At 52.2% G+C, this 15,373-nt stretch overlaps 4 protein-coding genes across 4 annotated transcripts; 3 read left to right on the top strand and 1 right to left on the bottom strand.

Moving 5' to 3' along the window:
- Positions 1-643: 643 nt before the first annotated feature.
- Positions 644-2,089, bottom strand: AA0111_g4623 (hypothetical protein; the record flags this gene model as incomplete). Its single annotated transcript, XM_028650647.1, has 1 exon — positions 644-2,089. The coding sequence occupies one exon, from the start codon at positions 2,087-2,089 to the stop codon at positions 644-646; it is 1,446 nt and encodes a 481-aa protein (XP_028507832.1).
- A 603-nt stretch (positions 2,090-2,692) lies between these two features.
- Positions 2,693-10,612, top strand: AA0111_g4622 (Compactin diketide synthase; the record flags this gene model as incomplete). The annotated part of the gene is made up of 3 exons (XM_028650646.1): positions 2,693-2,992; positions 3,053-3,197; positions 3,255-10,612. 3 exons carry the CDS (start codon positions 2,693-2,695, stop codon positions 10,610-10,612), a joined length of 7,803 nt encoding a protein of 2,600 aa, XP_028508143.1.
- Positions 10,613-11,146: 534 nt separating this feature from the next.
- Positions 11,147-11,721, top strand: AA0111_g4621 (hypothetical protein; the record flags this gene model as incomplete). Its single annotated transcript, XM_028650645.1, has 2 exons — positions 11,147-11,153; positions 11,201-11,721. 2 exons carry the CDS (start codon positions 11,147-11,149, stop codon positions 11,719-11,721), a joined length of 528 nt encoding a protein of 175 aa, XP_028508145.1.
- A 1,149-nt stretch (positions 11,722-12,870) lies between these two features.
- Positions 12,871-14,967, top strand: AA0111_g4620 (hypothetical protein; the record flags this gene model as incomplete). The annotated part of the gene is made up of 1 exon (XM_028650644.1): positions 12,871-14,967. The coding sequence occupies one exon, from the start codon at positions 12,871-12,873 to the stop codon at positions 14,965-14,967; it is 2,097 nt and encodes a 698-aa protein (XP_028508144.1).
- Positions 14,968-15,373: the final 406 nt, after the last annotated feature.

Below are 15,373 nucleotides of genomic sequence, written 5' to 3'. Positions count from 1 at the left end.
ATTACCGAGCTGCTTTCGCATTTAACGCTGGCGCACGTTCATGCGACACGTCAGAGCTAAGAGGCGTCAACGAGTTCCCTAAAGGAACCGGCAGTCTCGTCGGGTTCAACGCGCAGGTACGCAGGCAATTGTATTGCGCTCATCTGATAGCAGGTGGATAACAGGATATTTCGGTACTGAAGAAGGGGTTGCACGTAAAAGAATTAGTGAGTGGTATCCTTGGCGTAGCATAGGAGCGCGGTGAAGTTGGGTGGAGGGCAAGGTTTCTCCTATTTGGCTTCTTTCGGTTAGCGACAGATATACTTCGTGTGACGCGACGCGTTCAAAGGCTGTGCACTGCGCAACTTAGCCACTTAACTAACAGCGAGAAATCGCTTTGCCAGAAGCGCTGCGCCCCACCGCTTCCCCCAGCCTCTCAACTGCATTGCCTCACCTCCCCACAAGAAGTCATCATATTGGAGCGTATCCTTAGTGCAATCACTCCAGCGTACTCTGAATACTCTGATATGAATTCCATTTAATAGTTGACATCATGGATCAGTGAATTACAAAGCTTCGGAGTCAAAAAATGAGCTTGAAGGACGAGCATGACATTGATATAGCTGAACAGGTAAGAATGTCGCATGGAAAATGCTTCTCTTCTTCAGACATCTTGGTATACTTCGCAGCCCGTCAACGCCGGTTCAGACGCAAATGCTTCAAAGACATCCTCGGTTACATTGAAGAACAAATTAAGCCCATTTTTGTACCATGCGTTGCCAACGGCCTGGTCGTTAGACAATGCCTCAGTCAAAACGAACAGATTAGGTATGGATGAGGATGGCACATAGAAAGATGGGCGGAGGGGTCCTAGATGGAACTTGTCATATCCCAAGTGAGCGACGGAGCTGAACTCTACATGTTCGTCGCCTCCCTTTGGCTTGAAAGTACTCGAAGGACTGTCGCTGAACGTAGCGTCATAGGTGATTGCATGCATCGCATTATCGTCGTACTGGCTGAGGGCTTCCGTGACCCTAGTAGCGAGTTTGATTGGATCGGTAGCATTGGCAGGGTTGCTCTGGGCGTCAGGGGAAATCATGACCACGACGAACGGCGAGCCCAGTAGCCCGTCACGTACTCCTAGAAGCCAACGGAAGCTGCTCGCCAGGTGTAGATCGATTGGTGGCCGTTGTGCATGACCACGAGCTCGGTTGAGACATGCCCAGAAGAAACCGATCAGCGCTGCCTGGTCGGTCAAGCGCATCGGACTTCTCGACTGCAGGTCTCCGAGTCTATGCTCGACTTCCGTGGCTGGCATATGTAACGCATAGTTGTACATGGTATCGGCTCCCTGGATAGGGCCATTTGGTTGAAGGGCACGACGATACGGGCCTCGTGTGGGAAGCGCTTGAGCTGTCTTAAGTAGTGTCGAGCCTTGCTCTTTTAGATCGATACCGGCAAGCTGGCTGCTGAAAACTTCCGGTTGCCATGATGGGGGATTTGGGCCTATCGCGTCTTCGCCGTGAAACATTTGTCCATAGAGAATCGACCAGTGCTCCAGTAATCTTCCCGCCGTATAGCCATCAGCTAAGCCATGTTCAAAATCGATCCCGAGACTGAAACCACCACAGGAGAACGCTGTGATCTGAATGCGAATGCCCGGGGGACGAGAGCAGGGCGCAGGAAATAGCGTGCGAAGAGACGAGGGCGAGTAATCCCATAAAAATGTAGACTCATTCAAAACGGTAGGTGGAAGCAGGCTGCTAATGCGCGATTTGGTATACGCCTCAGTAAGTTCTACTGCCTTATCGCTAGGGCTTCCCCATTTGACAATGGTCCGCTGAAGTTCTTTTCCATCCACACCTGGGCTTGTAATTGTTTCCAAAGTCCCAACGAAGCGCGGGAAGATATCGAGTGTTTGGGAAAGACTTTCAGTAAGGCGTTTAATCAGGTCTTGCGGTTTCGTAGATTGTTCGAAGAGATATATGGTAGGTACAGTGCGACGGTAGGCATACCATGCGTCCAAGATAGGCAAATTGGCAGACTGTGGTGATGTGTTCTGATGGCTCCGAGGCCAGATTTCGTGTACCTTGACGATGTCGACTTTCATGTTGCGTGAAATGAAGTTGCGTAAAACAATGCAGCCAGCCAATGATAAGAAATGTGAGCAAATGTCCCAAGAATAGTCGAAAGGTACCAAGAACATGTGGATGGTGGATGTTGGCCCTTGCGCAAGAGGACTAGGTATCCGCTATTCTCCCGTATGTCCCGATGGCGGTCGGGCCTACCTATCGCATCGATTGCCATATAGCCCGATTGTCCCATGGCAGACCATCAATGTAGTTATCTCAAGGTTATTTTACATTGCAGCTCGTGCTCAGACGACGCGACATGCTAGAAGCTTCATGGATACTTGGAACTACCCCGAGTTTCCGCCGGATCACGTGAGTTCGTCATGTACAAGCAACAATAACTCGTCATCATCGAATCCGAAATCTTAATCTTTTGGCCGTGATTTCGAGTGTTGCAGCACTATTTCTCGAGGTGAATTTGGTAGGTTAGCAATGATTAAGCCGGCGACATACATACCTATCTAATCTTTCCGCGCCAGATAGCTTCTAAGAAGATTAGCAATTCATGCACAAGCCTACCTTTTGACCATTTCTCCAACTTCTCTGAAGCCGATAACGAAAAAATCCAGCACACTATTACAATGCCGTACCAGTCAGCCAACGGCACTAGCGGCGTCAATGGTTTCCATGACAGCAACGGCGGCGACAACGTCCATGGCACCAATGGTCACCGTTCTGGTGACGTTCAATCCACGAACTCAGATGATATGTCAAACTCGATCGCGATAGTCGGTATCAGCTGCAAATTTGGAGGCGCGGCATCCAATCTTGATGGCCTATGGCATACTTTAGCCAACGGCGAAAGTTGCTGGTCGCCGATTCCCAAGAGCCGCTTCGACGTCTCTAATACATACCATCCGGACCCGTTACGGACTGACAGTGTACGAACCAATCAGAACTCTCGGGATCATGGTTATAGGCTAATCGATCGTTGCTTGTAGCTCCACGTGAAAGGCGGCTTCTTTATCGAAGAAGATTTGACTGAGTTTGATGCGCCTTTCTTCAACCTTACAGCGGAGGCGGCCAAGGCCATGGACCCCCAGCTGAGGCTACTTCTGGAAGGTGTATACCAGGCGACCGAAGATGGTAAGCTAGCCATCATTTTCTCGATATGCTGTCTGGCTGGAGCTAATGTAATCATAGCGGGTATACCCACCGAGAAGCTCTCCGGCTCAAACACTTCTGTCTTCTCAGCAAGTTTTGGCAGAGACTATACAGAAATGTTGATGAAAGATGCGGATGCACTCCCTACGTCTCTAGTCACTGGAAATGGCCCAGCGATGTTCGCAAACAGAGTTTCGCATTTTTACAATCTCAGAGGACCTAGTGTGACGGTGGATACGGGATGTTCGGGTGGTCTAGTAGCGCTGCACATGGGTGTCAACAGCATTCGAAATCAAGAATCGGATGTTTCCATCGTTGGAGCTTCGAACGCGATATTGAATCAGGACTTCTTCATCGCCATCTCGAACCTCGGCTTACTACATGAAGATGGAAAATGCTATTCCATGGATCATCGCTGGGGTGGCTACGGCAGGGGCGAGGGGATGGCGGTATTGGTCTTGAAGAAGTTCTCCGCAGCGGTGAACGACGGCGATCACATTCACGCTGTGATACGCGAATCAGCTGTCAACCAGGACGGCAGGACCGGAACGATAACCTCTCCATCCATGGACGCACAACGATCGTTGATTCAACAATGCTACAGCCGGGCGAGAATCGATCTCGCATCCACAGGCTACGTGGAGGCTCACCTAACAGGAACCGGAGGCGATGCGATCGAAGCCGAAGCCTTGGCGAGAACTTTTGGAAAGTCGAGAGAGGCTTGCGATCCCGTCTGGGTCGGCTCTGTCAAGAGCAACATTGGACATACCGAACCGGTCAGCGGACTAGCAGCGGTCATCAAAGCAGCTCTCATACTACGCCACAAGCAGATCCCTGCTAATGTCACGTTCGAGAAAGCCAACCCGAACATTCCGCTGCAGGATTGGAGATTACGGGTACCGACGTGCCTGACCCCTTGGCCTCGGGATAAGCCATTGAGGATATCCGTCAACAATTTTGGATACGGAGGCACGAATGCACACCTTATCCTCGACGCGCCCCCTGGTCCTGACATACCATACAAACACGCATCCCCAAATGGCAATGGCGAAAGCGTCAACGGCAATGCGAGCAATGGAGTCGATCATCATCCTCACAGATCCACTGAGGCACCATCTCTGGTCTACATATTGAGCACCAGAGATGAAGCCGGTACAGGCAAGAGAAGCAGGGACTTGGCAAAGTACATGCGAGACGCCCTACAACGTGGAGAGGCTCCATCACCTGATGATCTGGCGTACACGCTGTCTGAGCGCAGATCAAGGTTGCCATGGACAGTCGCCGTCAAGGCTCGCAGCCTGGAGCAACTAGCAGAGATCCTGGAAGATCCGCGCCGGCAGGCAATCCGGGCATCGTCTTCACCGGTCCGAATAGGTTATGTCTTCAATGGCCAAGGAGCTCAATGGTACGCTATGGGTCGCGAACTCATGAGCGCATCAGAGGTGTTCAGTTCATCGATCGATCAAGCAGAAACGCACTTGCGAGCCTTTGGTGCACTTTGGTCGCTGAGAGAAGAGCTATCGCGAGATGCGAGAAGTACCAAGGTCCACGAGGTCGAGCTCAGTCAACCGCTCAGTGTCGTTGTTCAGCTGTGCTTGGTAGACTTGCTGCGGTCTTGGAACATAATTCCATCTGCTGTGGTCAGTCACTCGAGTGGCGAGATAGCGGCAGCATATGCAGCAGGCGTGCTTTCATTCCAAGAAGCTGTTGGAGTCGTATATCACCGAGGGAGACTTGCCAAGAAGTACCAGAAACTTGCAGCACTCTCTGGCGGCATGATGGCCGTTGGTCTGGGTGCTGAAGAAGTACAGGAGTACCTCGGCGACATCTCATCCAAGGGTCGAGTGGTAGTTGCTTGCATCAACAGCCCGTCCAGCGTTACGATCTCTGGTGACTTGGATGCCTTGGAAGAAGTAGCAGCTCGTTTGGAGGCAGATGATGTTTTCGCACGAAAGCTGAAGGTGCCATTGGCCTACCACTCACATCATATGGAGTTTATGGCGGAGGAATACCAAAGTTGTCTGGAAGAAGTTCTCGAACCAACTCGAGAGGGCAAGCTGGACGTTACCTTCGCATCTCCGGTCACGGGTGGCATTATCACTTCGCGTTCAGCATTCTCCGCCGCACACTGGGTACGCAACCTAACCAGTCCTGTTCTGTTTTCTAGCGCGTTGGAATCCATGGTCTTTGGATCGGCCGAGGTTCACAGCGAATCGCGGACGTTACCAGCGTCAAGTCGCCAGGTTTCCGTCTTCCTAGAAATTGGTGCGCACGATACCTTGTCCGGCCCGGTCAGACAAACACTGCGCGAGACACGGATTCCATATCTTTCTTGTCTGAAAAGGCCTCTGAACGCGGTCGACACGATGCAAGATGTTGCTTGTGCGTTAGTGGCGCGAGGCTACCCAGTTCATCTCGTAGCAGTGAACAAGCGGCGGTCAACCCCCTCACATCAACCAAAGTACGTCTCCAACCTTCCTGAGTACCCATGGAATCATCAAACCGCCTATAAGCTTGAGCCTCGAGCTTCTGAAGAGCACAGACTCAAACGCTTCAAGCCTCACGAGTTACTCGGTAGGGTCATCCCCGGTACAAACCCCATGAGTCCAACTTGGCGCAACTTTCTTCGCACAAGTGACATTCCTTGGTTGGTCGATCATCAGCTGGAGTCGAGTGTGGTTCTGCCAGGCGCAGGATATGTGTCAATGGCTATTGAAGCGATGCGTCTATTTAAAGGGAACCATAGCCAAGATGCAGCTGAGTTGCAATACCACCTGCGAGACGTAGACATTGTCAATGCTCTTATGATCCCGCACACGTCAAGTTCGTCGAGCAGAGGAATAGAGATCCATTTCTCACTTCGCCCCTGCAGCGACAAGGACTTGGACAGCATAGATTGGTACGAGTTTGAGTTGTGGTCGGTCAACACCAAACATTCCTGGATACAGCACTGCAAGGGCGGCATTTCGGCCAAAGCAGCCAATAGCTCACTTCTGTTGGAAACACCCAAAATTATGCCTGGCCTAGAATCTTCCCGATCGGAGCACACCAAGAAGATAGAGCCCGAGACTCTGTATCAGCGTTTGCGAGACTCAGGCTTCCAACACGGTCCAACGTTCCAGAACATCATCGGCAGTCGCGTTGCTGGTGAAAGGTCGGAAACAGAATTCTCTGTTGCTCCAGCGGCCTTTGAACGCGAACAGCAATACGTGATACACCCAACGACGCTGGACTCAATTTTCCAGTGCTGCTATGCGACTCTGCCTGTAGATCTTACAAAAGACGCGATGTTTATCCCTCGATCGATACGAAGGGTTACTGTACCTTCGCAGCTCGGCACACATGCAGGCCAAAGGCTGTTCGCAAATTTGAACGGTCTATCGTCAAGTCCTAAGGGGTCACTTTTCGAAGGTCTCGTATACGCAGTAGGAGATAATGACTGTGTCATTGCTGGCGAACGCCAGACAGGAATGTTTGAGATCCAGCAATTCCGTCTCCAACGAGTCACCCAAGCGGCAGCGACTGCGCAAGATGCAAAGGCGTCGCATCCACCGGTTCATTCAAAGAGCCGATGGGAACTGGATACCAATTACACAGTCCCAGGTGGTATTAGAGAGTCAATGAAGATCTTCTTGACCCAGCCTGAGCTAGCATTCGCCAGAAACGTCCGCGAAGTCGCTTACCACCATATCGCTAGAGCTCTAGAGCAGCTGGGAGCAAAGGCGGGCGATAAGTGGACTTGGTATCACAAGAGATTCTTCGAATGGATGAGTACAGTCATCCAGGTAGCCGATAACGGTACTCTGATGTCTGGAAGTGACTCGTGGTCTAGGAGAAGCGAGACTTTCATCCAAAGCCTTTGCCTTGAAGTGGCGTCAGCGAATGCGTCTGGAGAAATGGTCCATCGCATTGGAAACCATTTGTGTGACATCATCCAGGGCAAACTGACACCTTTGGAGCTGATGATGGAAGGCGGACTTCTCAATCGCTACTACGAAGAACTACCGCAACTACGCAACGGCTCTTACAAGCACCTCCGAAAAGTGGTTGAGCTCTACTCTGTCGTAGAGCCTGGTGCCAAAGTTATCGAGATTGGTGGCGGGACTGGCGGAGCAACGTCCGTCGTTTTGGATGCTTTCGCCGCCCGATCGGAGGAGGGGCAAGGTGCTACACTACTCGGACACTATGACTTCACGGATATCTCTTCAGGATTTTTCGGTGCTGCGAAGACCAAGTTTGCGGCTTGGGAAGACAAGATGAGCTATTCCAAGCTCGACATAGAGCAAGATCCTTTAGAACAAGGTTTCGCAGGTCAGAGTTACGACCTTGTAGTGGCTTCACATGTGCTACATGCGACGACAAGCTTGAAACGTACTTTATCGCATGTCCGCAAGCTACTACGGCCGGGAGGTCAGCTTGTTCTACTTGAAGGAAGCCAAGATTCGCTCGATGTTCAGTTGATCTTCGGGACCGTGGAGAAATGGTGGTTGAGCGAGGAGCCTGAACGCCAAACATGCCCTTACGTCAACCTCAATGTGTGGGATGAGGCTTTGAAAGCAGCGGGCTTTACTGGCATAGAGTTTGAGATTGGAGACTGCGAAGATCCTGAAGTCCAATTTACCAGCACCATCTTGACACACGCCAAGAACCAGGACCCGTTGTATCCATCCTCAATTTCTCTCGTTGTACCGTCAACTTTGGAACCGCAGGCCTGGCTAGATCAAGTCGCTAGTACTGTACAACGCGTCACCGGATCGGCGCCCTCAGTGGAGACTTTCGAGGAAGTTGAAGCAAATGATGACCGTCTACTCATCGTGGCGCTCGACCATCATACACCCTTCATCGATACCATGGACGACAAAGCATTTGAGAAACTTCGGTATCTCTTGCTTCGTTCCAAAGGCATTTTCTGGTTAAGCTTTGGTGGAGCAGTTGACCACGAGGATCCACGCTTTGCTCAGATGGCTGGTCTGTTTAGGACTCTGCGACGCGAAGATCCAAGTAAGCGATATGTTCGATTGGCATGTGAGCGACCACAGCAATCGTGGCCAACAGAAACACTGCACATGCTGGCGCACGTCTTGCAGCAGAGTTTCGACTATAGCCCATCCGGTAATGCCAACTTGGACTGGGAATATTCTGTGAAAGACCAAGGGCTGTATGTTCCTCGTCTGTATCCAGATCTTGCGCAGGATAGGGCTGCTAGTGGAGGCGGCCAACCTCCTTACCTGCAAGACTTCAGCTATTCCAACAAAACACTGAGGCTTCAACGAACACGCAGCGGTGTATCCGGTATCGGATCCTGCTTTGTGGAAACATCCATCACGGTGGAAGATTTGCCGAGCGGATTGATTGAGATCGAGCCGAAAGCTTTTGGCCTGAACATAGTAGAGGCAATTGAAGACGACGATCCGGCCGCTCATGAAGGCAGCGGTGTCGTTAGAAGGCTTGGTCCAGACACAAAAGATTCCGGGCTATGTGTTGGTGATCGAGTCTGCGGTATCTTTAGAGGCCCCATAAGCAATGTCAGCCGCGCTCACTGGACATGCGTCGTCAAAATTCCCAACGATCTTACTTGGGAGGAAGCCGCATCCGCACCATATGCGTGTTCGACCGCTTGGTTAGCTTTGCGCAATATCGCAAGATTACAGAAGCATGAGCGAGTGCTATTACACTTTGTTACGGCAGGTGTTAATCGAGCTGCTCTCGCCTTGGCGCAGAACATCGGAGCCGAGGTCTTTGTCACTTGCGAAACAGGTGAAGAGCGCAATGTTCTGCTAAAGGATTACAACGTCTCCAGTAGCCATATTTTGCCTAGCGAGGCCGCTTCTGTTGTTGCTGCTATCATGTCCCAGACCGATGGTCAAGGTGTGGATGTGACGCTGAGCTCTGTCGGCGGGTCGTTGCTGAAGGCATGCTGGGAGTGTACTGCCCCATTTGGCCGCTTCATACAACTTGGCAGGGCCGACTTGGAAAAGTCGAAGCACCTTGATATGACGCCGTTTGGTCGCGGGGTCTCCATGACAGGCCTTGATACCCTGCAATACAGCGATATGAGAGGCACGATATTCCACAGGGCATTAGCAGAATCCATTGAGTTGTTGCAGCACGAAGGAGCTAGGCTCGCTACGTCAGCCAAAGTCTTCCGGCTGGACGAGATCGACAAAGCTTTTGAGCATATCCGAGGTGGGAGCCACTTGGGCAGTGCTGTCATTCTTCCACAGCCTGATGATGAGGTGCATGTCATCCCCAAGACTAAACCTTCGCTTGGCCTCGACTCTCCGGACTCTACCTATCTGATCATTGGAGGTCTTGGAGGTATCGGACTTGCCGCAGCTTATTGGATGATGGAACAGGGGGCCAGAAATTTGATGATAGTCTCCCGCAATGCTGTGGCTCACCCAAAAGGGTTGGCGTTGGCTCAAGAAGGAAGTAAGTACGGTTGCAATGTCTACTTGCGCAACTGTGACATTTCCGATGGAGAGTCCGTCCGTAGTCTCCTGGCGAAAGTGAGGGAAGAGCTACCTCCAATCCGCGGGGTTTTTCAAATCGCCGCAATACTCGACGACACGGTCTTTGAGCGCATGACGTTCGAACAATGGCAGAAAGCTATCGGCCCCAAAGTCACCGGCACCTGGGCCCTTCACCACAACTTGCCAGGCCTGGATTTCTTCATCACGACCTCTTCCGCCACTGGAGTTCTGGGTAACGTGTCGCAGAGTAACTATACTGCTGGTGGTACGTTTCAAGATGCATTCGCGCGATACCGCACGTCACTCGGCCTGCCCGCTGTGACAATCGATCTTGGTCCAATCGATGATGTTGGGTACGTCGCACAAGGTGGAGATGCAGTGAAGATGCGCGTGGAGAAGGCCCTTGGCATGAAGTGTTTGCCCATCGCCCATGTATTGCGACTGTTTGAAGATGCAATCAGGAATCCAAACCGACGCCGTACCGAGAACAGCCAGGTCATTACCTGTATTTCTGGGTACCGCAATTTAGTGGATGATCCAGCGGTGAGGAAAGACCGCCGATTGGGAACTCTGCGACTGGGCGATGCCACCGCGACAGAAGCCTCGGTCCATTCACAGTCCGAATCATCGAAGAACATCGATGGCCTGGTGTCTCAGTTGTCGACAGGATCGTTGTCCGAAAGCAGGTCAAAGGAGGTCATCGTGGACCTACTGGTAGCCAAGGTTGCCGAGTTGTTCAATTTGGAGAAGAGTGACATCGACACTGGTGATGCTCTGACAAGCATTGGCGTTGATTCTCTGGTTGCTGTAGATTTTCGGAACTGGTTGGGTAGCGTTGTCAAGGCCAAAGTCAGCATCTTCGAAATCCTCCAGACAGCGTCGCTGGACGAATTTTCTAGTCTAGTAGCAGAGAGAAGAAAATAGGGGAATTTTCGGTTGTATGTGGCTAGATAGAGGATTATGCATTCGGTTTCGTTACAAGCTTCAAGTGGAGCAACTACGCGACGCCCGGCTCTTATTTAATCCGGGCTCCGATAGTCCGATGGCTTCTGATGAAGCTCCGCGCTCCGATGCACGCCATAGGTCAGATGTGTTCAGCTGAGCCGCAGGACGGTATTCTCTGCATATGCTATCGTATTAGCCCCAGGGGGATTCGCAGGTTACTTCCGAGCCTAACATAGTCCTGATTCGTGCCTTGAGGTCATTGTTGGTTGAGACGTGTCGCTTATTCCCATGAAACTGTAGGAGCATCATCAATTCACTCACGACATACATATCCCTTGCTTCTCTTGTTCCTCCCATCCCAGACTCTAGCTTTTGATCTACACAACTTAATCTAGAACACTACAACACGAGTTGCGATTGGCGTCATATAGAAGAAAGTCCGCGCGAAAACAACCCTCATACCACAAGCTTCACATACATCCTCGATCCAGCTAACAGGCCAACCCATCAGCCATGTTTTGTAGGATTTCTGCTCTTCCTCAACTTTCTCCTTCTAATGAACAGCAGCTCTGAACACAACCGCAACCCTCCACCACGTAACTCACCTCCCGCGGTCGATCTCCTTCGCCAGCGCCGTCTCCCAGCTCCACAACCACGAACTCCTCATCCGTCTCGACCCTGAATATGCTTCTCACGAAACGCTCCCCTCGGACCCCTCCACCCCAGCAGCCAAATGCTACAGAATCACCGACCACATGAATGCGCTTCCCGCAGGTCTGTGGGACACAACTGTCAAGTTTGACGCGCATATGACGGATCTGGATGATGGAGTGTTGTGGATCATCAAAGCGCCGCTGGGACTAACGCAACGGACCACTTGGAGGTGCTTGAGGACGGACACTTTGGAGGAGGCAGACAGGGCTGAGGGCGTCGAGGACAGTGAATGGAGTTTAGTGGAGGACGTAGAGATCAAGGCAAATAGGATGTTGGTTGGAACAGTCAAGGGGAAATGCGAGGAAAACTGGCCAGGAGCACATGGCAAATTTTTGAAGCATTTGATGGCGGAGGGTGGGGAGACGAAGGCATAATGAGGAGTTGGAGCAGCCTTGGAGAGATTAGTATTATTTGTACAGGTACTGGAAGCGTTCTGAGCTCGCCCCACAGTCATGCATGACTTGTCCAGTATATAATTCCTACTATAAAGAACGTACTACAGTTTTGAGCTATGTTGCTACAAATGTAGTCGACAGGCCGAAGCCAAAGATTTACGGCACAGTTCTTCGCAAGCCTCGCCCGCCATGCCGGGAACGTGGAGATTCAGACCAACCGACACCTAATCAAGACGGATGGGCCATGTGCCGTTGGGCCTAAAGACGTGTTTTGCCTGGCGCATGGGGCGAGAAGTTCCTGGGCGGAGCCTCTGCATCTAGAAGGCGGGCAGATTGGCGGAATTGGATCCTTGTGGCGGGACGTGAACATCAGCTAGGCGTAAAGAGGATGCTGCTTCTCAACCTGGGGAGTCCCTGCATAAAGCCAACTGCTGCAGCATGGAGAACCGACCCTGAAAGCCGACTGCTGCTCCCTGCATTTCTTGTTGCGCGATGGCGGTTTGCAATACTATATCATGGCCAGAGAAGCAGAGGCTCTTATCCGCTCACGCGATGCTGTGAGACAGGTCAAGCGACCAATGTCTCTCTTTGGAGGTGCGCTGGTGACCGCCGAGATCTCGCACGTGGCGCCGTTCCAATCGGGCCTTCTGATAGCGACGATAAGACATTGGACGACAGCAGTGGCAGCACATGAAAGACGCTGCACGTCGCTGCTGCTGGCATCCTTCGCGTCATCTTGTTACACGCTATAGTCAGCTCTCGGTCGACTTGCTAGCTGACGGCTCAAGATCGTTCTTGAACCGAAGGGCTGTTGATCGGCCTGCCTCGCTCGCTCGCCGCATGACACGGGCCATGCTCCCCGCCTTTCGCCTTTCTAGACTGGAACTGCCCCATTCCGCTATCCGCTCAGCTATCAAAAACCGCGCACCCAACCGCCGGGTCGGCGTCAGCTTTCTTGCGCTTGTTCCTTTTTGCTGGTACGGGACTGTTCCCACCTTCTCTGCCTGCCATCTTGCTCCTGCAGTCGTGACGATATCCTGGTCAAGTTCTCGACATTGACAGCACCCTCCTTCCCCGCGCCCAACCATTCATCGCCGAGCACCGCGCACCGTACAGCCACGCCTCACCATGGAGCCGCTATCCATCGACTCCGTGGTCGTCGACCATGGCGAAGTGAACCCCTCGCCGGAAACTCCTCCATCAGACGCCATTATGATCGAGCAGCCAAAGATGAAGGGCAGACAGCGTCTGTTCATGGGCCTACAACGCATGGCGTCTTCCAATAGCCTAGCACACATGGGCAGACCTCGTTCACACAGTCTGAGAAGCGGCGGAAAGGCATCCATGTCTTGCGTCTCTCTTGCATCGCCTGGCTCGCCGTATGGAAACTCATTTGGCAGTTCGTATTCGTCAGAACTGTCGAATGGTTACTCTACGGCACCAACATCCGTAGCCAACAGCCCGCCCGGCACTCCTTTCTGGGATGAGAGGACCCGCCTACGCATGAAGACACCAGACGTTCCATCCTCGGTACCTCTCCCTTCGGCACGACGACCCTTCACCCGGGATGGCACCGAGGCCGAGAGCGACTACTTCTCGCGGCCTGTACGCAAGGTCCAGAGACGAGCCAACTTCAACTTTTGGGGCGACATGCCCACCGAGATTCGCATGCAGATTCTCAAATATCTCGAACCCAAGGAAATTGTGCGATGTTCGCGCGTCTCCAAATCGTGGCATACCATGTGCTTCGACGGTCAGCTGTGGAGCGATCTCGATACGAGCAACTTTTACCGCGACATCTCAGCCAACGCTCTGGTCAACATCATCACATCGGCGGGTCCGTTTGTCAAGGATTTGAACTTGAGAGGCTGCGTACAACTGAGGGAACACTGGGGCAAGGATGGCTTTATAGAGTCCTGCCAGAACCTGGAGAACTTTTCGCTACAGGGATGCCGGATTGATCGGACGTCTATCCACTGCTTCCTACTTCAAAACAGCCGCCTCGTTCACGTTAATCTCTCGGGTCTCGCAGGCGCAACGAATGCAGCGATGAAGATCCTGGCCGCACACTGCCCAAGAGTCGAAGTCTTGAACATCTCGTGGTGTAACAACATCGACAACCGTGGGCTGAAAAAGGTTGTCGAAGGTTGTAAAAAGTTGCGAGACATCAGAGCTGGTGAAGTACGAGGCTGGGACGACGTCGACCTGATGGTGGAATTGTTCAAGCGAAACACTCTAGAAAGGCTCGACCTCAAGAACTGCGACAGTCTCAATGATGAAGCGCTGGCTGCTTTGATCGAGGGCGTAGACGAAGAGGTCGACGTCCTTACCGATCGGCCAATCGTCCCACCTAGAAACCTCAAGCACCTGAACCTTACTCGTTGCCGCAGTATCACCGATACCGGCCTAAAGACGTTAGTACACAACGTGCCATATCTAGAAGGCCTCCAAGTCTCGAAATGCGGCGGACTCACCGATGATGCGTTAATGAGCTTACTGCCTACTGTGCCAGTTCTTACGCATCTAGATGTTGAAGAGATCGACGGATTGACCAACGAAGTCCTGAAGACACTCGCTGAAGCTCCATGCGCCCCTCATCTGCGACACCTCTGCATCTCCTACTGCGAAAACCTAGGGGATGCGGGCATGCTCCCCATACTGAAAGCCTGCACCCGTCTCGCATCACTTGACATGGATAACACACGCATCTCCGACCTCGTCCTCGCAGAAGCCGCATCAGGCCTCCGCAACCGCAACCGCGCCGCTCGTGGCTTAACCAACTCAGAGCGCCCAGAGGTTGGTCTTCGCATCGAAGCATATGACTGCGCAAATGTAACATGGACCGGTGTTCGCGAAGTCCTATCTCGAAATGCAGAGATCACACGTCCTTCTTCGCGCTCTGCGAGCAAAGTCGCGACGTATCCACGTGAGATTATCAAGCTCAAGTGCTTCCATAACTGGCAACCTACGGTGGAGGAACACACCAAGCGTGTCTTGAGGGGTGATTTTGCTGCCGCCGCGCGTTTGGAACGCAAGTGGGCCGATTGGATGATGCTAAATGAGGAAGCAGGTGTTGGTGGTGCTGGAGCTAGGCGGCGGAGAAGGAGAGCGAGGGAAGCGCAGATGATGCATGCGGATGAGGAGGAAGGCGGTGCTGGTGCTACTGGTGGTGTCGGCCGCCGTCGCCGTGCGCGAAGTGGTCCAGGTGGCTGCACTGTGATGTGAATGTGTTTTTTTGGTGTCTACAGCGGCGGGGTCATATAGCGTTTTCTTCTTGGGATAGAAGTGGGCCCCAGACTTGTGGGTTGATGCAGCGATGTTGCATATGGCTCGAATACGTTGCAGAATGATCTGATGCTCCTCCCCTTGGGTGAGTATGAGCGTTGGAAATAGTCCTGATATTAGCATGGGTATCTGGAGTTGTGGAGCGGCTACTCTTCTACTGTTCATAGATCTCTACATGTTGCATGTTACATAGTTATGCATCCATCTTCATTCACTCTCAGTCAAGAAGTCCCATTTTGTAATCTTGAGTCGAAGCATGCTGCAGCTCGCGGCCCTACATCAAAATGTTTGTTTGCACGTGAGCGCGCGACTAGCTCGAATTAGCGGCGCGTTTGCTCTGCATTAC

The sequence above is a fragment of the Alternaria arborescens genome (genome assembly GCF_004154835.1).
Source record: "Alternaria arborescens strain FERA 675 chromosome Unknown contig_8, whole genome shotgun sequence".
NCBI classification, from domain to species: Eukaryota; Fungi; Ascomycota; class Dothideomycetes; order Pleosporales; family Pleosporaceae; genus Alternaria; species Alternaria arborescens.
Note: the sequence above shows the minus strand (reverse complement) of the source record. Positions and strands in the feature narration are given on the sequence as shown.